At 40.0% G+C, this 21,034-nt stretch overlaps 1 protein-coding gene across 5 annotated transcripts; it reads right to left on the reverse strand.

The window, feature by feature from the left end:
- Nucleotides 1-4,327: 4,327 nt before the first annotated feature.
- On the reverse strand, nucleotides 4,328-19,820 carry MTRF1L (mitochondrial translation release factor 1 like). 5 transcript variants are annotated; one of them, XM_074037300.1, is made up of 8 exons: nucleotides 19,538-19,820; nucleotides 14,813-14,892; nucleotides 12,243-12,300; nucleotides 11,441-11,599; nucleotides 10,767-10,930; nucleotides 9,080-9,197; nucleotides 7,432-7,568; nucleotides 4,328-6,345 (listed from the first exon to the last, which is right to left on the reverse strand). In XM_074037300.1, the coding sequence occupies exons 4-8, from the start codon at nucleotides 11,535-11,537 to the stop codon at nucleotides 6,145-6,147; spliced, it is 717 nt and encodes a 238-aa protein (XP_073893401.1). In that variant the 5' UTR covers nucleotides 11,538-11,599; nucleotides 12,243-12,300; nucleotides 14,813-14,892; nucleotides 19,538-19,820; the 3' UTR covers nucleotides 4,328-6,144. The 5 variants fall into 5 exon arrangements, 4 of the variants coding, with proteins under 4 accessions (XP_073893401.1, XP_065399671.1, XP_005552224.3 ...); XR_012433550.1 differs by lacking the exon at nucleotides 12,243-12,300 and having other exon boundaries at nucleotides 7,432-7,666; nucleotides 11,441-11,624; XM_065543599.1 differs by lacking the exon at nucleotides 12,243-12,300.
- Between the last annotated feature and the right edge of the window lie 1,214 nt (nucleotides 19,821-21,034).

Raw genomic sequence — 21,034 nt, forward strand, 5'->3', positions numbered from 1 at the left:
CCTAACTCGCCCCTCCCCTTGATCCACGCCTTTGCGCAGGCGCCTTGGCGGGTTGTGGCTGCAGAGTTGGCGGGTCGGCGCTTGCGCACCGGGGTTCCCCGCGATTTTTTTTTTTCCCGGGGCTGGATGAGGGGCGGGCCGCTTAGAGGGGCTGTGCGGCTCTCCCTGCGCCTGGCTGACATCAGCTGTGGGAGACCTGCGGCTGCGTCTCCCAGGGCCTTCCGGCGGGGCCGAGGGTGGGACCGAGGCACTTCTTCCTTGCGAGCGCATTTATTTGTATTTTCAGCCACCCTTCAGACACTTGGTTTACGCTTTCCTGGGTTTTTGTTCCTCTCCTTCAAGGACCAAGCGTAGGAGACAGTAGTCCTGCTCCCAAAAAAAGAATAAATAGAAGTCCCCCCTGGACGCCCCTGGCCAAGGGAGTTTTTAGTGATGGCTGGCGTGGACATCAGTATGAAAGTGTACCGGAGTATTAGTGATGCTCAACTTTTCACAATTTGAATATGCACTTAAGTAGGACAGTGCATTCCCTGAACTCAGCTTTATGGCTACAGCCCAGTGATGCCACGGGATGTGAACTCCAAAAAGGCGAATCCTCGTTTGCTGTTTCCCTCTGGTGCCTTTCTGCAGCCTCGGAGTGAGTTATTTGTAGTCAGTGTTCAGTACCGTTAGTGACGAGTCCTGTGTGGCGCGGTCAGGATTAGGATGAGTCATACAAGTGCTGGGTGGATCCTGTCTACCTAAAATTTTGATAATTAGTTCATTATGGGCTTTTTGCCTTTTCCATTTAAAAAAAAAGGTTACATTAAAATAGTGTCACTCTTGATGACTGAAATTTTTTTCATCCCCGTAAATGCACCTGAGGCCTGTGCTTCCTTGCCTCACTCTAGCCTGGCCCTGGGGCTAGGTCCTGGAGCTTCAGAGTTGAAAAGACAAAGTCCTGTCCTTCAGGGAGTTTACAGAGATCAATGGGAAAGAAGTTGACAGTGAACAATTTCAGAACACGAAAAAGGATATGAAATAATGTATTGGGGTAGAGAATGCAGATTAGTATAGGTTAAGGTTTTTGGATGGTCAGGACGCTTTCTGAGGCTTTGAACCCGGATGTGAGTGTTGAACTGGCCATGCAGAGCTGCATAATAAACAGGGAATAATAAGCAGAGGGAATGCCTGACTACAACTTAGCAAGAAAGAGAGGAGATGAGGTTAGAGAGGTAGGCAGAAGCCAGATCCTGTGGGACCTTGTGGGTTTTCCATGTAGAGTTTAGACTTTCTTCTGATTGCAGTGGTTAGTTGTTGGAAGAATTTTGGCAAGGTAGGTATTTGTTGATAGAATATTAAAACTGTAACAGCTTTTTTATGTAAAAAATAATGTAAATGTTAGCTTTTCATTCTCACAATAGGTTAGCATTATTTTCAGTGTATAATGGTTGTGCTTCTCAGTGTGAGTGAATTCTCACTGTGGCTACCAGAACCACACAGCTAGTAAGCAGAAATTCTAGTGCCAGTCTGCAGGATTCAAAAAGTCCATGTGCTTTCCGCCTATGCTGTGCTAGCCTATAGCACTGTCTGCTGGAGCCCTGGTTGGTTTTAGTACATTTCACATTACTTCACAATTTGACCTTAGAGATAACTGTATTCACCTTTTATTTTCAGATGCTGGCAGAAATACAAAATTTGAAGCAGGCAAGGGTTCTCATTACATTATTTTTTATTTTTATGTTTTTGAGACTGAGTCTCACTCTGTAGCCCAGACTGGAGTGCAGTGGTGCGATCTTGGCCCATTGCAACCCCTGCCTCCTGGTTCAAGCGATTCTCCTGCCTCAGCCTCCCAAGTAGCTGGGATTATAGACATGCACTACCACGACTGGTGAATTTTTATATTTTTTAGTAGACAGGGTTTCTTTCACCTTGTTGGCCAGGCTGATCTTGAACTCCTGACCTCAACTGATCCGTCCTCCTTGGCCTCCCAAAGTGCTGGGTGGCATGAGCCACTGCGCCTGGCTCATTAAATTAGTTGAGCATCTGGAATACAACCTTTGGATCTTATCCTCAGCTTAGATTTGTTCTTCAGCAGTTTTTTTATTCTCCAGAAAAAGGCTGATAGATTATTGGAGAAATCAAAATTTCTGTCATAATGTAATATAAAGAACCAAGCATGTTTTGTTGCATGCTAGAATAATTTGTCAGTTTTTTTCAGCTTATTGGGTTACTGAATCATTGACATTAAGTGATGTTTGAGCTTTAATTATATTATTCGTAACTGTCAATATGTTCGGTTCACTGGCACCTGCTAATTCTCATCTAAGTGAGAAACTTAGGGCCACTCTGGCGGGGTATGGTGGCTCAATCCTGTAACCCCAGCACTTTGGGAGTCACAGGCAGGAGGATTGCTTGACCCCAGGAGTCAACATGGTGAAACCCCATCTCTACCAAAAACAAAAAAAGCAAAAATTAGCTGGGCATGGTGGTGCACACCTGTAGTCGCAGTTACTTGGGAGGCCGAGGTGGGAGGATGGCTTGAGCCCAGAGGCAGAGGTTGCAGTGAGCTGAGATCGCATCACTGCACTCCAGCCTGGTGACCAAAAAATAAAGGGCAGGGGGACATTCTGAATTTTACTAGATGCCAGTAGATGTATACACCTCATTTTTCAAATTAGCATCAATCAGTTGTTGGGTGTTTAGGTGGAACATGAAGTGCAGAGAGAACTGCCCTCATTCTTTCATAAAATTCTTATCGCAGACCTACCACATGCAAAACAGTGGGATATATGGAAATAAATGGGACATGATATCAGCCGTTGTGCTTATCTGTGAGCTTGCCACATTAATAGCCATAATAGGTGTTTAGTAAATAATTTCTGAATACCAATCATGAGGCATGTCTGTGGGGGTAAGGTGTATAAAATAAAGCTATGTGGAACACTGGATGAGTCAAATACATTTAAATTTGTGGAAATTTTGGCCAGGCGTGGTGGCTCACGCCTGTAATCCCAGCACCTGGGAGGCCTGGGCGGGCATATCTCAGGAGTTCGAGACCAGCCTGGCCAACATTGTGAAACCCCATCTCTACTAAAAATACAAAAAATTAGCCAGGCGTGGCGGTGGGTGCCTGTAATCCCAGCTACTTGGGAGGCTGAGGCAGGAGAATCACTTGAACCCAGGAGGCGGAGGTTGCAGTGAGCTGATACCACGCCATTACACTCCAGCCTGGTCAACAAGAGTGAAACTCCATCTCAAAAAGGAAATTGTGGAAATTTTCTTAGAGTTACTTCTGTGTACCAGGATAAGGGAATAATCTGTAGGACAGGGCTTCTTAACCTCAGCACTTTTGGGCCAGATAATTGTAGGGTGTTTAGCAGCATCTCTTTTATTCTGTCTTCCAGTTGATAACTGTCTCTAAACACTGCCAGATGTCTCCTGGGGGCCAGAGGCCCTCTGGATGAGAACCATGGCTGTAGGGGATGTCTTCTGAAGAAACGGGCACAAAGGAGGCCTTCTACAACATAAAGAACAAAATAAGGGAAAGGGTAAATGCAGTTGCATTTATTAAGATAAATTAATTTGATGTGGCATGGGGGGTGGTGTGTAAAGTGAGCTAATACAAAATGATGCTGGATACAGATCATGGATGTATACACAGTGGAGAGCTGGTTTTATTTGGGAGGCAATGGGAGCTTTTACATTGTTGAGCAAAGGAGTGACGAGATCAGTCTTGCTTTTTAGAAAGATTAGTTTGGCAGTTACTTATTTGTAACCAGAATTAGACAGCAAATAGGATGCGGGGGAGAAGTCAGGTGACTATTAAAGTAGTCTGGGAAGTTAATTCTGGACAAGAGCAGTGGTAATGGAACTAAAAAGGATCACAGGTTTTAGCAATAAATCCAACGCGAGGAAGGGGAACTTAAGATGCCATTTTAAATTTGAGAGTGGTAGTACCATTAAAAACTAATGAATTTTGATTAACTAGGGCTTCAGGCCCTTTGAAATTAAGTTGAATTTTGGTTCTTTCTGAGCAATACACCAGATTTCTAGACAAACACTTAAGGTATGTTTTTAGACATCTATTTAGTGCCTATTACAACATGGTGTTAGCTTCCGAAGAGACAAGAATGACAAAAATAGTCTTACCATTAATGGCATTGTGAGAGGTCTAGCAGTAACTTGTTTATCCTATGCCTTCATCCACCCTTTCTCATTTCCTTAGTAAGCACACAATACTGAGACCAGAATAAAGCAGTACATTTACTACCTTGTGAAGAATGTTCAGGTGTTCAGGTGTGTTATCTTCATTTTGTGCTGCTTTAACAGAATACAGGAGACTGGGTAATTTGTAAAGAACAGAAATGTATTTCTCACAGTTCTGGAGGATGGGAAGTTAAGATCAAGGAGCTGGCACTTGTTGACTAGGGCTTTCCTGCTGTGTTCTCACATACAGAAGGCAAGCTAGCAGGATGCTCCCTGAAGCCTCTTTTATTAAGGGCCTTCATCCCAGTCCTGAGAGAATCCCTCATGGCCTAGTGATCTCTTAAAGGGCCCACCTCTTGATGCTGTCACACTGGCAACACCTGAATTTGAGGGGACATATTCAAGCCACAGCAAACTGAACATTTCTCCCATGCCAGATAGCACCATGTTCTTTGTCAGTAGGTGTTGGTAGAGGGGCACTGCAGAATAAAGGGGCTTCTCTTGCTTCTAAGATGATACTGTGACAGTTAATTTTATGTGTCAACTTGGCTAGGCCACAGGGTGCCTAGCTACTGGGTCATACTTTATTTTTTTAAGAGATTTAACTTCTGCTCTGAGTTTCCAATTATAATCTCAAACATTATGCTAGGTGTTTCTGTGAGGGTGTTTTTACATGAGATTGACATTTAAATCAGTGAACTTTGAGTAATGCAGACTGCCCTCCTCAATGTTAGTGGGCTTGATCCAGTCAGGTGAAGGTCTGAAGAGAAAAAACGACTGTCCTCTTCCAAGAACAAGAGAATCCTCCAACAGATACCTTTGGACTGGACCTGCACCATCAGCTTTCCTGGGTCTCCAGCCGCCTGCCTCACACTCCAGCTTTTGGACTTGTTAGACTTAATAATCATCACACAAGCCAATCCTTTTAAGGGAGTTTGTCTGGAGAATCTTGACAAACACAAACATCTACTGAGAGTTCCTGTCCAAGTTTTGCTCACACCCTAGCAAGAGGCTTCTGGCTTACCAGTAGAGGGTGTGAGGTTCTTTGCTTCTAAGACCCGATCCACCAGCTGTACACCAGCTCTGGCCCAAGGCAAGACAGGGAATTTCCCCATCACTGAGTAGGCTATAGCCACTCTCTCTCCATTAGGCCTGACTTCACCATGGGTAAGGGGAGCCCCTTTCAAGGGTATTCTTAACTTTGGTACTCTCAGTCCTAGAACATCGTAGCTCTCTTTCATCTCTCTTAAAAGCTAATATCATTATCAGTTAACAGTTTTTTATATTAAAATTATCCCTGTTCAAGTTAATGGTATGGTTTCTGTCTCCTGACTAGATTATCAGGATACAGTATTTACTGTCACATTTCTACTACTTGTTTAAAGTTTTTTGTAATATTTAAACTGAATTTTTGATCATTCATTAAATACTTACATAGAACAGGACAAAGGATGATTTTCCTTTGTCTACTTATTATAAGGAAGTGTCCAAGATTTACCACTACGTCATGATTACAGGTGGTCACCAACTTATGATGGTTTTCGGATTTTTTGACTTTATGATGGGTTTACAGGGATGCAGCCCCATTTCAAGCTGAGGAGCTCCTTAGGACTTACGAATCATGCCTCTTTCATATCACGGTAAAGTTGGAAAATTGTTACGTCAAGCTGTCATTAAGTAGGAGCCTGCTGTGTCGCTAACGTTATATGCTTTTTTAACTTATGATGGGTTTACTGGGAATTAACCACAATGTAAATCGAGGACCATCTGTATATTGTATGATTTTTGCTAATGCATTGAGAGAGATCTGTGTAAATTATCTATGACTTCAAAATACACATATTACCTCCAACTGTGTTAACTCATGTTTCTGAAGAGAATAAGGGTATTTTCACCCTATGTGGATGTGCTGTAGAATTTTTCTAAGCTACGAAAGTCTACAAATAACAAATCAACTTAAACTTTTTGGGAAATAATTTCTACTAAAGATTCATAATCGGCGTATTCCTTCAATGACTGTACAAGTTCATCCAGTAGATAATCTCCCTGCATAAAAGTTTCAAGATCATGCAGTGTCTTGCTTATTCTGTGATCTGTGACCCGGTTCTGTGGAAAATTATATGTTCTTATTTTCTCTGATCTTCCTTTACTTCCAATCTGTATATAGAAAAAAAGATGAGATGCAGTTAGATTCAGGGCAATTTAAACCTACAAATTTAACTTATCTGAAGACTTAAGTTCTTGATTTATAACATGAATCAAAATGCGAGAATCAGGTTTTAAACACTTAGAATCCCCAAATGACATGGGAACATGATATAGAAAAAAGAACATGTGCTCTAAAATCAGATTAATATCTGAATCCTGCCTCAGCCACTTCAATGTTCTATGACCTCGGGCAACTAGTTTCCCCATCTGCAAAATACAGTGTCTACTACACAGTGATGATGTCTATAGAGCCTGGCACATAGTTGCTATTCCTATAGTCGCTGAATACGTATTATCTCTGTGAATTAATGCAGTCATCTTCCGTGATAACAAGGTGGTGAGTTTCCCATATTGAGGAGTTCTTAAAAGGCTCTGTAGTTATAAAATTAAATACCGGCAGGGCGCAGTGGCTCATGCCTGTAATCTCAGCACTTTGGGAGGCTGAAATGGGTAGATCACCTGAGGTCAGGAGTTCAAGACCAGCCTGCCCAACATGGCGAAACCCCGTCTCTAGTAAAAATACAAAATATTAGCCGAGTGTGGTGGCGGGCACCTATAATCCCAGCTACTCAGGAGGCTGAGGCAGGAGAATCGCTTGAACCCAGGAAGCAGAGGTTGCAGTGAGCCGAGATCGCGCCACTACACTCCAGCCTGGGTGACAAGAGCGAAACTCTATCTCAATAACAAACAACGACAACAAAAATTAAACACCAAACAGGAAGAAAGCCAAGTTGAGTTAGATTTCAAACTTCCTTGCATATTACAATTTCAAAGGATTAAAAATGAATGAGGACTCAGTATATATCTTTATTTTTAGTAACTGATTAAAAGTCTGAGAAAAATACCTTTGAATATAGAAAACAGAGCAGAGGTGTAAGATTACTATCAAACAAGGATAGCCCTCAGACTACCTGAATTGTTTTCAACACAGGTTAAAACAAATATGATATGTAAAAACCGAGTTATTTTTTAAAAAGCTGAGTTATATAAAAATATTTCGATCCTTTAAAAGCATTTTTAAAATTCATTTTTTACCTGAATTTTTCTAGCATTCTGTGTTTTATTTGCTTCTTTTTCTAGATGCATGCTGTACAGTTTTGCACGTAACTTTTTCATAGCCAGCTCTCTATTTTTCAGTTGAGATCTCTCTTGTTGACATTCAGAAACAACACCTGAATAGTATTACGAGAATTAAAAAGTTTTAATAGAAAAATCTTCTTTACTTATTATCAAGGAATACTCCTTTTCCTCCTCATCCTTTTTCTTCTTCCTTTATGAAGGGGAAAAAACAGGACTCTAATAAAAAAGGGAGAGACTATAGACTTCACTTTTGCAGAGTTTATCAGAAAACTGAAAATTTAAGTTTGAGCAATAGCACAAATAGCACAAAGTATTTCTTTTTTTTTTTTGTTTGAGATGGAGTCTCACTCTGTCACCCAGGCTGGAGTGCAGTGGTGATATCTCAGCTCACTGCAAGCTCCGCCTCCCGGGTTCAAGCGATTCTCCTGCCTCAGTCTCCCCAGTAGCTGGGACTACAGGCGCCTGCCACCACGCCTGGCTAATTTTTTTTTTGTATTTTTAGTAGAGACAGGGTTTCACCATGTTAGCCAGGATGGTCTCGATCTCCTGACCTCGTGATCCGCCTGCCTCAGCTTCCCAAAGTGCTGGGATTACAGGCGTGAGCCACTGCGCCCGGCCTAGCACAAAGTATTTCTATACTGAAGGCATACATACTAAACAATAAGCATAAATCATTTAATACAGATTGTTTCCCCTCAGCTAGCCACCATGTTTTAAAAGTAACAACTACTTATAGAAACGAAGATAAATGAGAAATCCTATTACTAGAGAAAATCACTTAATTTTTTTAGGCTATCCATTTTTTTCCCCCAATTTCTGTTTTGTATTCTGTATTACCTAAGACATCATCCAGTTTAACATAAGGATACTCCCATAATTAAAAGAACAAAATCATAACAATCCAGTACTGGCCTCAACCACTATTAGTTAATAGGGATTATGCCCCTTTGAAATCAGTCATAGTAAGAGATTCTTGTTTCCCTTCTAGATAACTGAGATTTGCTATCTATATGCTTTATCACATGTGAATCACTGTGGTAATACTTGTGAAAGACGTTTAGTTCAACCTACAGTGTACTGGAGACTTAAAGATTTGGATGTAGTCCCTTTGCCTAACTATCTAGAATCAGATCCCCTGGAGGTATGTGAATGAAGTTAATGGAAAGATGCCCCTGCAGTTATATACAAAACTATACAATGCTTTCATATCATTTTTTCAAAGGAGGCCATGTTCCCCTCCCCTGCAAAAATGCTCAGAACCAATGATTTAGAGCATTTTCTGATAAAGAACCCATGATAATAACTTCATTGTGAGAATTTTCTTTTTAAGTATAAACCTCAGAACTCCACCTGGAAGGACCATCCACACCTTCTATAAATCATTAATACAGACATTCCCTGAGTTTGGATCCCTCCCTCTTCCTGGCCTTGCAATTATCGCCCAGAGTATCAGGTAAGGATTCTAAGTAAATCAAGTATTTAATAACAATCCTTAGTAGTATACATTTCTCTGGTAACCGAGGATCTATTTCAGTGGAAAATTAGTCAAATTATTCCAAAATTGATTTCTTTGGTGTCATATCTTGAAGGAATAAGTACACACCTGTTGGAAGATGAACTATCCGGACAGCACTGTCTGTGGTATTTACATGCTGCCCCCCAGCTCCACTGGCTCGCTTAGTGTCAATTCTCAAATCTTTCGGATTAATCACGAGATTAATCTATACAGAAGAAACACTGGTATTTTAAAAGGTTATATGTACCGACTTTATAAAGGCAAGAGCGACCCATTTATAAATACACAACATGTACAGAATTCATATATTTGGGAGGTTTAATTTTAAGACTAGAAAGTAGCTAGAAGGATACCAATTTAAAACTGTTTTGCTTTTTGGAAGAGTAAGGAATCGAAATAGTACAGGATTGTACAGTTTTGAAAAACAAATCCTTTCTAGTTCTCAAAAACCTGGCTTCTCTTTACCCATTTCTTACCAAAGAAACAGTAGAACTTGATACAATTCTGCCTACTTTTAGAACTGAATGCGTGAGCTAAGGTAAGGTTTTTTCAAATTTTTCTGAATTTAAAGAGCCTAGCAGCAGGAAAAAAAACCACACACACACACACACACACACAAACACACACACACACACAATGGTAGCTTCAGAACTGTGGGAAGGGTCTGTTTCGTTTTATTTCAAACATGTTTGGAGGCAAAGATGAACCAAATGGAAATGGGAGTGACCAAGAAATCATGGGTCTCAATTCCTCAACACACTGGGATCTGAGGTCAAGGTAATGCTTTGTCCTGGGAGCCACCATCAAAAGCACTGTTTCATGAACAACTAAGAACCATTCTGTGACATGTCTGCAATGCTGGCGGTAAGAATCCTACCATTCCCTGGGCCTTCCACCTCTATGTTTCCCTGTGTGACTCCCTCTTATGGTTGCTAGAAGAATTAAGATGATACATGGACCTCAGTGTCTCATCTTTTCCTGAAAATTTCCACCCCAAGATGCTTAAACATAAGTGACTAGGTTGCTAGGTGTGGCTCCTGCCATTTATTCTACTTCACTCTCTCCCTTAACTGTTTAGTTTCTCATCTACGCTTCACACAAAAATTAGATCTAAAGAAACTATGAAGACCTAAAGAAAGCAACTCCATGAAACCTATTACAGAGTCAATAGCACTTTTTCCCAAAATTAGCATAGGAACCACTGAGAGTTCCTTCTCAAAGCATTCACACTTCATTCTGAAACAAGTCAGATATCTCCTATCACTTTTTAGCAGAAGGGAAATGAGGCAAAACAGAACTCCTACACTAAGTTATCTTAAAAATATAGACTGAGAATTTGCTTTGTGAGAAACAGTATACTCATTATGAACAGTGTAACAATATACTTTAATTTTAATGTAACAGGGCTATGAAGCAGCAATTCTGTTAATTACCTTTGTTAAATAGGATTGTTACTGTTAATACCCCATAAACCAGTCACACAAGGCAGAAGTCATTATAAAGGCAACCAAATAGGTTATTATTTTCACCCACAGAGATGATCTCACAGTAACTACTTATTAGGAAGATACTAATAGACAATGCAACATTGTATCATTTACAAATCCTTGATTTTTAACATTATAACATGTTTTAGACTGAGATAATATACAACTCAAAATACACAAGCTTCGAAGACCAAATAGATACTCAATTCAGTAAACTCTAAATGTTACTCTGGGGGCAAGGCACTGTGCTAGGCCCAGGATTCCAAGGAGAAGGGCTTATGCCTTACCTCAGTAGGCTGGGGTAATATCGCTACAGTCATGGTGCTAGTATGGATGCGGCCTTGCTTTTCTGTCTTTGGCACTCTTTGTACTCTGTGCACACCTCCTTCAAATTTCATGTGCCTATAGGCTTCTGAACCCCCAATGCTGGCAGACGCATGTCTAAGGCCACCTTGAAAATACAGGGAAATAGAATTATTTTTGTTATTCCTGCCATTTATAAATAATTGATCATCACATCTACTATCTTGAGCTATATTTTTAAACTCATAAAAGGAGATAAACATGGAGACTAAAAATCTTGAGGTATATTTTTTAAGTTATAAAAGGAGATAAACATGGAGACTGTAAAACATTAAAATATTTAGTGTTTTAATATTTATCTTTACTGCTTACAAGTACTAAACAAAACATGTATGAGGCTAATCAATTGACATCAGTAACATATCTAAGACTACTTTTAAAGACTGTTAGCAATTCAATGGTTAGTATTATTGAAAGACTCTCCATGAGATTTTGTAGGTCATTTCAAAATTATTGTATTTGCCTTCAAATTTATTAGGTAAAGGATGAGCATAAAACTACATAAGCATCCTTACAGATAAGTTCTAAAGCCTAGTCATGGTCTTTCCAACTCTTTTCCTAAACACTTTACCCGAAACAAAATGAATAGTTTACTGACCTATTTCACTTGGAAAATATTCCAGGGTTTCAAAATGCCATCTTTTAAATGCGGCATATTGTTGATACATATCAAATATCTCTGAAGTAAACAACATTGCCTCCTGACCTCCAACTCCTGCAGTTACTTCCAGGATCAAATCATTTTCATCTGTTTCTTCTGAGGGAACCAAAAGTAAGATAATCTGTAAATATAAAAATATCACCCCTCCTATAATTAAGATTTAAAATTTACCAAAAAATAAAAAGCTAAATGATTAGATTCAGGAATTTTAAATATTTAACTTAAGTTTCTCCAAGCAAATAATTTAATATTGCTGAGTACTGTTCAACCATCTTGCCAATTAGAACTGTATAATGTGTAACTTCCATAAAGTATTGTTACAACTATATTATAAAAATGCTGTAAGATTCAGCTAAAACTTCAGGCTTGTTTTATTGTCTGTTGGAGTTCTTGTATGCTTTGTATCAGTTCTCTCTTCTGTTAATAAGAACTAAGTACTTGCTGTGATTAGGAAATTACACTGTTGTAGAAAGCAAAAGAAGATTCTAGCTCCATCCTATTGAAATTTAAGGCCTAGTATGGCAGAAAACCCAAAGCACTCAAAACTGCATTTGTATTATTTTAAGATTTCTTATTATGGAAGATAAACTTGTAATTTTGAAACTAAAAAGGCCCTTAGAGATTATCTGGTCCAATTCTTTAATTTTACTTGTAAAGGAAACAGAGGTTAACAGAGATTAAATGACTTGTTTAAGGGCAAAGTGTTAGTTACTGACCAAGCAGGCAGAAGAACACAAACCTTTGTGCCTAGATCAGTCTTCTCTCCATTACAATAGTATGTTTCTAATCAAGGGGATCTAGAACAAAGACTTCTTAGATTAAGTTAATTAATAAGAAAAGCTACCAACATTTTATTGGTTCTTTAATATATGGCAGGCATTCTAAGCACTGTACATACTTTAATTCTTAAAACAATCTGGGGTAAGTATTATTAACAGTTCTACCTTAAGATGTGAAACTAACTTTACAGGGGTTGAATAATCTAGTGGCTCAACATTACCCAACTCGAAAGTAAGTGGAAGAGCTAGAATTGAACCTGAATATACCTGAGTACACTGCTATCACACTAGACACTGGTCAGAAGCCATGCTAGTTACTACTTTTCCATCTCTCTAGCCGATGCCAATACAACATTATCATTCAAATTTTGAACAAATGGATTTTACTTGTTTGTTGATTACTACACACTGTACAGAAACCTTTAATACACATATCCTTCTTATTCACACAAAATTTAATTTAGAAAATTGGTAAAACGCGAGCTACACTACACTTTTCACCTTAGAGTGGAATTCTCGCCTTCTAACATAGGTTATAGGAACATTAATTTTTAGTAATTTTCACATTTGGCTAAAGGGGAGGCAGATTCTCAAAAATAAGTACCCCCTTTCCTGGGTCCTTCCTTACCTAACACATTCTTTCACTTATCCCCAGAGGTAACTGCTGTCAACCTTTAGTCTCTGCTTTACAGAATTAGCAAAGAGTGGCTCTAATTTCATATAATTATTCTTCATTAACTCTATATGTTCTGTAATTCTCCTGGATGTATAACCAAAGCAGTGTAATCCAATTCTTAAAATCCTCAGGGCTTACTCTAGGTCTGACATTCTAAATAGTGTAAGAGATGCAAAATAAATATTCCTGGCCCTGAGGCTCACGGTCTACTGTCACTGTACCAGGGGACTTCAAGAAGTTGTATTTCAAAGTTATTTTGTAACAAAATAAACTCGTGCTACTTGTTATAACAAGTTACAGGTTCTAGTTTAAGGCACTAAAAAGGGCGTATCAGTTCTGCTAAAACTGAAGCAAGAAGAAACATTAAATTGCTGGTGAAGCTTGGGTGGAAGAATGGTGAAATCATTGATGCTTTATGAAAAGTTTATGAGGACAATGCCCTGAAAAAATCAGCAGTTTACAAATGGAGAACTCGTTTTACGTAGAGACAAGATGATGTTGAAGAAGAAGTCCACAGTGGCAGACCATCTACATCAGTTTGTGAGGAAAAAAATTAATCTTATTTGTGCCCTAATTGAAGAGGACTGATGGTTAACAGCAGAAACAATAGCCACAACAAAGACATCTCAACTGGTTCAGCTTATAAAATTCGGACAAAAAAATTAAAGGTGAGCAAACTTTCCTCTGGATGGGTGCCAGAACCTTTGCATGCAGATCAGCTGGAGGCAAGAGCAGAGCTTTCAATAGAAATTTTAAACAAATTGGATCAAGATCCTGAAGCATTTCTTTGAATTGTAACTGCAAGTGAAACATGGCTTTACCAGTATGATCCTGGAGACAAAGCACAATCAAAACAATGGCCACCAAGATGTGGAAGGGGTCCAGTCAAAGCAAAAGCAGACTGGCTAGGGGCAAAGGTCATGGCAATAGTCGTTTTGGGGATGCTCAAGGCATCTTGCTTATTGACATTCTGGATGGCCAACAGTATCTGCTTACTAGGAGGGTTTTGAGAAAGTCAGCCAGAGTTTTAGCAAAATACCAGGGACAGCTTCACCAGAGTCCTCTCCTACACCAGTGCTCCTGCTCATTCCTCTCATCCAACAGAGGCAATTTTGAGAGTTTCAATGGGAAATCCATAGGCATTCATGTTACAGTCCTTATTTGGCTTCTCCTTTTTTTGTTTCCTAATCTTAAAAAATGTGTAAAGGGTACCCATTGTTCTTTAGTTAATAATATAAAAAAGACTACATTGACATGGTTAAATTCCCAGGACCCTCAGTTCTTTAGGGATGCATTAAATGCTGGTATATCACCTTTTTGCTTACAAAAGTGTCTTGAACTTGATGGTGGCACTTATGTCAATACATTAAAGTTTATATATATCTTTTAATTCCAGTTTTCCAAAAACTTTTGAAGTCCTTTCATATAACCTCTTCTGCCCCATGTCTACCTCCAACCTTCTTTAAAAAAAAAAACAGAGGGAAGATACGTCACTATTTTGCTGCCTTTCCAGAAAATACTATCACTGTGACAGTTACCTTTCTGTGACAGCTGTACAGTATTTTTAGTATGATGAAAACAGGACCACGTGAAGTTTGTTCTTTAAAAGCCAGTTTATTGATAGTCATAATCATTTCAAAATGTATGCATATATCAAAACATCACATCATATACCTTAAATATATGCAATTTTGGGGTCAATTTATATCTCAATAAATCTAGAAAATAAATTTTAAAAACCCAATTTATTCTAAACAGTAACAAGCTAGTCACTTCTTTGTTTTTATAAACCTTTAATAAACGTTAATGCCTAAGAATAGCACAAATGCTTTATTCTTTGCAGAAATACCATACCTGATGCTTCAGCTGAGTTATTTCTTTTTGACACAGAGTTATTTCATTCTCTGCAAGTTTCCTTAAATCTTCATTCTCATCTAGGAAAAAAAGGGCAGAAGTTAAGGTTTTCCTTAATTAGTGTTGAACTGCCAGCAGACTTCTAGGAAATAGTTTTATGGTTATTATAGCTGAAGAGAAAAATAAAATGTCTATCTTGTCCTTTCAATAAATGCCATTCAATAAATGTCCTTTCAATCAATTTCACCATTTTATACATTAGTTTTCATAAGCATGTAAGTATAAAGTTTTTTTTTCTGACAAAAGAAAGTACAAGTAAAAATTTCTATAAAAATATAAAAAAGCTAAACTCTTCCATAATTTCATCTCCATGAAATATGCACTTTAATAAATATGCTTTTAGACTTCCAACTTAGACTATACAATAAACCAATGAGTGCATTTAGCTAATAAGATGGACAGAAGGGATACAGAAGTTTACACCAGTAAAACTAAAATTCAATTAAAAAGTAGAAAGTTATTTATTCTCTTATAAGCAAATGTTTCATTACTATTTTAGTAACCACCCAAAAACATTTATTAGACTCTGCCTAATGTACACAGAATGTTTATATGAAGTACTCCTCTCTCTCTGGCTTTACCCTTATTGTTGTTTCATCTTTAAATTTTCATTTTTATCTTATAAAACATACTTTCTCATTCCTCTACCCTATAGATGATATGCAGCCTATGTAAAGGAGGAGGAAAGGAAAAATTTCTGGCTATTAACAAATTATTCTCTCTATGGAAAGTTCAAACCCTTACAAAGTATCAGTTTGTATGCTTCTCTATTAAGAACCAACCGTGCTGGGAACTGGGATAATACATATGTAAGACCTGCCCTCAAGAGAGCATTATAGATAATTTTAGTTTCTTTATATTTTTCTAAAAGAGAAAAACAAAAAATAACCTAAACCACTATGTGATATGGTTTGGCTGTGTCCCCACCCAAATCTCATTTTGATTTGTAGCTCCCACAATTCCCACCTGTTGTGGGAGGTAACTGAATCATGGGGGTAGGTATTTCCCGTGCTGTTCTCGTGATAGTGAATAAGTCTTACAAGATCTGATGGTTTTATAAAGAAGAGTCCCCTGCACAAGTTCTCTTGTCTGCTGCCATGTAAGAAGTGCCTTCTGCCTTCCACCATGATTGTGAGACCTCCCCAGCCATGTGGAACTGTGAGTCTATTAAACTTTTTTTTCTTAAAAATTACGCCGTCTTGGGTATGTCTTTATCAGCAGTGTGAAAACAGACTAATACACTATGTGATCAAATATTAAAACAGTTGCACCTTGAAGGAATCTGTTGATTTTGGAATGGGCAGAAAAAGGAAAGAAAGATTAACTCAAGGAGAGAATAACAACAGCAAAACTGAAATAAGTAAGTACAGGAAGCACTGCTGAAAATTATTTTGGCACGCATATGGTATGGAAGAAATCTGGTAGAATAGAAAATGTGTTGAGTTAGGAAAAGCAAAAATGAATTCTAGCCCTAGTTTAATCGCTAAGGTACTGTTAGGGCAATAGGCTCAACTTCTCTCAGTTATGACAAGAATGAAATGAAAGTTCTGAGCTGGATGATCTCTAAGGTGCCTTTCAGTTCTGCAAAGATAAGGAGATTGGAACTAGAGTCTAGAAGTAATTTAAAAACTATATTTTATTTAACCCAATATGCTCCAAATATTATTTCAACATGTAATTAACATAAAAATATTACTTTCTATACCAAGTGTTTGAAATCTATATGTATTTTACACTTACACACCTCAATTCAGACTAGCCACAAATAGATGCTCAACAGCTGTGTGGCAACTGGCTACTATATTGGATAGTGCAGCTCTAAAGGGTTTAGAATGAGGAGTTACTCAGAGCCAATGGTAATACACTACTTCTTTAATTTCTCTTGAATATTATAAATCAACATATGTTTACTGGACACCTACCACGTGCCCGCCTTCCCCTTTCCCTACAAAGATGTTTATGGTTTCCTATTCTAAATGGATCCCATTCTTTTCAACCCTTTGAGTAGCTGCTTATTGTCACCCCTCTTTTCCCACCTAGATTTCTGGAGATAAAATGCCATTTTTATTACTTTTCTCCTGTTAACTCTAATTTACTTCTCAAGCTGTTACATTGGATTCTATAATCATATCAAGACTATTTTTATTCAAATTACCAATAACAAAATTGCCAAATCGAAAGAGTTACTTCAGTGTGAGCTGAAAAGGTTGAGTTTTACCTTTCTATGTCAGGTACTGAGGAATTTTTTTTTTTTTTTTGAGGCAGGGTCTTGCGCTGTCACTCAGGCTGGAGTGCAGTGGCACCATCTTGGCTCACTGCAACCTCCACCTCCCGGGTTCAAGCAATTCTCCCACCTCAGCCTCTCAAGTAGCTGGGACCACAAGCACGCACCAGCATGCCCAGCTAATTCTGCATTGTTTGTAGAGACAGGGTTTTGCCATGTTGCCCAGGCTGGTCTCGAACTCCTGGGCTCAAGTGATCCACCCTCCTGGGCCTCTCAAAGTGCTGGGATTAGAGGCTTGAGCCACCACGCCTGGCCAAGGATCTCTTACTTCTTGAAATTTTCTTTAATTGGCTTCTACAGCTTCATTTATTTATCTACTTCAAGGTCACAAAGCTCTGGCTGTTTTTTTCTCAACCTTTTATAGCTTTCTTCTCTGCCTGCTCCTCAAATACTATGTATTTCTGGCCTTTTTAGACTTGTTTCTATCTTAATGAATTTTCCCTGAGTGTTCTCATCTACTTCTAAGGTTTAGTTTACCATGTATTGTATATCTCAAGAGCTCTCTTATGATTATTTGGGCTCAATTTTTCTCCTTTGTCAGTAATTTTTTCTCCTAGACTAGTACAGATATCTTTATTGGAATTCCTTTTCACAGGTATTTTTAACTTAATATGGCATTCACTGCAAAACTCATTTTTTAAAAAAATTTGGTCCAACTTTTATACTTTCGTCTTAATTAACAGTACCACTCATGTGCTGAAGCCAGAAACCTAAGACTTTTCTTAGAATTAACTCTCTCTCCTTCATCCTTCTCAGGACATAAGCCACTAAATCCTAATTGGTTCCTCAGAATGTTTTGTGAGTCAGACCTATTCCTATCACCATTTCTTCTTTGGATTGTTTCAACTGCCTCCTCCCTGGCCTGTCAGTCACCAGGGTTTCTGGAGAATACTCCAATTCATCCTCAACACATGCCACCATTAACTTTTCTTTACAAAGACGTGACTTCTCTGCTTAAAAACATATGCAGCTTTCCATGGTCTATAAAAAATAAATCCAAATTTTTTGTCTTGCAAGGTTCTTAACTGTCTTTCTGGCTTCATGTTTCTATGACATTATCATCTCCTACCTATTCTATACTTAGGTCATATTGAGTTTCCCAATTTATACCTTTACCTAGGCTGGTCACCTCTCTGCCTTTAATCTCTTGCACCATCTGACAGACAACCTCCTGCTTACCCTTCGAGATACACTTAAATGCCAGCCTTTGTTTTTGATAACGCTCTGGGGTTTATTGCAGATGTTAAACACTAATCTTTATAACTATAAAAGTCACTTAATATTTTTACTTCTTACACATCTCCCTTACTAGACTGTAAGCACCTAAAAGCTATTTCCGTAATTTTTTTTAGTAATTAGTGGTGTCTGACTAAATAAACCCTGGAGTACAGTAAGGGATCAATACAAGTTAAACTATTATTATATCCTATATGGGTGGGCCTTTACACCTCCCCAGTGTTTAACAAGTGCTTGCTCTCCTAGGTCTTTATTCATACATTTATATCTATGCTTTCTTATCAGCTATATTACAGGTAATTAATTATGTCCCTCACTAGACTGCGAATCTCTGTGGAAGCTTTCTACCCAAAGTGGTGCCTGGACCAGCAGCTTGGCAGGCCTGGGAGCTTATAGTAATGCAGACACTTAAGCCCCTTTCCAGAATCACTTGGGAAACTTGTTAAATGCACATCTAGGCCGGGCACGGTAGCTCACACCTGTAATCCCAGCACTTTGGGAGGCCGAGGAGGGTGGATCACGAAGTCAGGAGATCGAGACCAGACTGGCTAACACGGTGAAACCCCGTCTCTACTAAAAATACAAAAAATTAGGGCGCCTGTAGTCCCAGCTACTCCGGAGGCTGAGGCAGGAGAATGGTGTGAACCTGGGAGGCGGAGCTTGCAGTGAGCCGAGATCGCGCCACTGCACTCCAGTCTGGGCGACAGAGCGAAACTCTGTCTAAAAATAAAAAAAGAAAAAAGCACGTCTAGGTCTGAGATTCTGAGCCCTAAGTCTGCTATTAACAAGCACTGCCCGTGATACTACTGCAGATGGGTCTCCACACCACACTTTGAGAAACACCGCTGTGGAACCCATCACAGGGACAGTGCCTTATTTATCCTTGCTGAGCTAATGATCTCTTGCCCGAATACACAACTAATAAGCATGTAAAAGGGGGCAGAGCACCGTGGCAAAGGAGCACAACTGAGCCCACAGGAGAGGATGGGATCAGAGAGCACGCAATGATGTCCTTACCTCTGATCCAAAATAAAAACGGCTGCAAGTGAGTAAGAGTTTCAAACCCGGGTAGTGTGGGTAGTGGAAAAGGCAAACGAAGAGTCAAGAATGTGCTTTGACGCCGCTCCCCGGGGCCCGGCTCTTACCGTGCAGCAAGGGCTCGGTCTCCCGCAGCTCCTGCTCCTTCTGGTTCAGCAGTTTGATCACTGCCGCCAACTCCGGCCTCCTGACCTTCAAATGGGCTTCAGACCCCGCCTGGCGCTCGAGGAAGGTCCGCAAGGGCCCGCCCCGGGCGAACAGCTCCTCCAGCGGCGGGCTACCGGAGCTCAGGGGCCGGCGGGCTGGGCCAACTGCCCTGCGGGGCCAGAGGCACCGCGCAGCGCCCCACAGAAGCCGGGGCCGCATCATCAGGCCCAGACCGCGGAGCCTGACCGGAACCGGAAGTTCCAGGTAGACCAGCCCTCGCGACAACACCCGGAACTTGGAGATAGGGGTGAGAGCTCACCAAGCCCCGCCCGGCGCACGCGCTGTTTTTTAAAGGATTTTCCGGAAGCCTCGGCAGGAGCTTCCTGCCAAGCGTGAGAACGTTGCGAACTTCCCGGAGGCCAAAAGTTGAGGGGGCTGAGCGGAGCGTGATTGGGGCGGGGCGGGCCTGGGAGACCTTGGGGTCCTCTTCTGAAAGCCTCTTCGCAAGGACCCACTTGATGGGTGTCGGGTTGGGCCGGAAAGGGAGAGCAGCAAATTGCCCCTCTGTTTTCTGATAGTGAGGATTTCTTTCCCATGCCCTGAGTCGGGACCTCCAGAGCCGCAGTGGAGGGCAATCGAGGGTCTAGACGCTGCAGGGCGGAGGTCACAGCCACGCAAGTCGTCAAGTCTCCAGTGCACGGCTGGCCCTGAGTCTCCAAGAGCGAGTTTTATTATGGACACGCGTGTGTGTATTCCTCTTCCTTTTTGCTGCTTATGTTTCTCTTGTCCACGGTGGGTCAGGTTCGTGTTAATAAGGACGTGACAAGTGTATTATGAGATAACCACTGAATGAATTTGCACAATAGACATGCGTGCCCTTCATTGCCGTGTCATTTACTTGCTTTCAAAGGACTTTGTTATTCACCTGCCCATTCATTTTCACTTAGTCCCACCTGTCGTCAGCTTTTTAAAGAGGTGATTACGTGTTATAGTAACCACAGCCCAATAAAGTCTTCAGCTATCTGCCTCCAGGAGTCCAACTCTCGTCCCTTTCCAAAAAACTGGTAGCGGATAGGTGCCAGCAATACCGACATTTATTGGCATAATGCTTTGCACTTTTCAAAAGACCTGTTCACAGTTCAACGGAGAAATAGATATGAGGGAATAAACACAAGCAGGACCGTCCTGGGAATGCGAGGGCTAAACGCTCAATCTGGGAATTGCCACTACCTAACTGGTTGGGGCAGCGTCTACTAAGTGGTGTTTCACTGTTGAGAGAGGTGATATATTAGAAGAACGTAACTTCTAATTTATTCATAAAAAATAAAATGGTAAAAAATGGGAACCCTTATCAAGGTTAAAATATCCTTAGATCATCTAATCGAAACTCTTGAGGTTAAGTATAAAATTCTTAGACAATACGTTTGCATTGCCTCTCTCTTTTCATCGTTTAGCAC

This window comes from Macaca fascicularis, chromosome 4 (assembly GCF_037993035.2).
Source record: "Macaca fascicularis isolate 582-1 chromosome 4, T2T-MFA8v1.1".
NCBI lineage: Eukaryota > Metazoa > Chordata > Mammalia > Primates > Cercopithecidae > Macaca > Macaca fascicularis.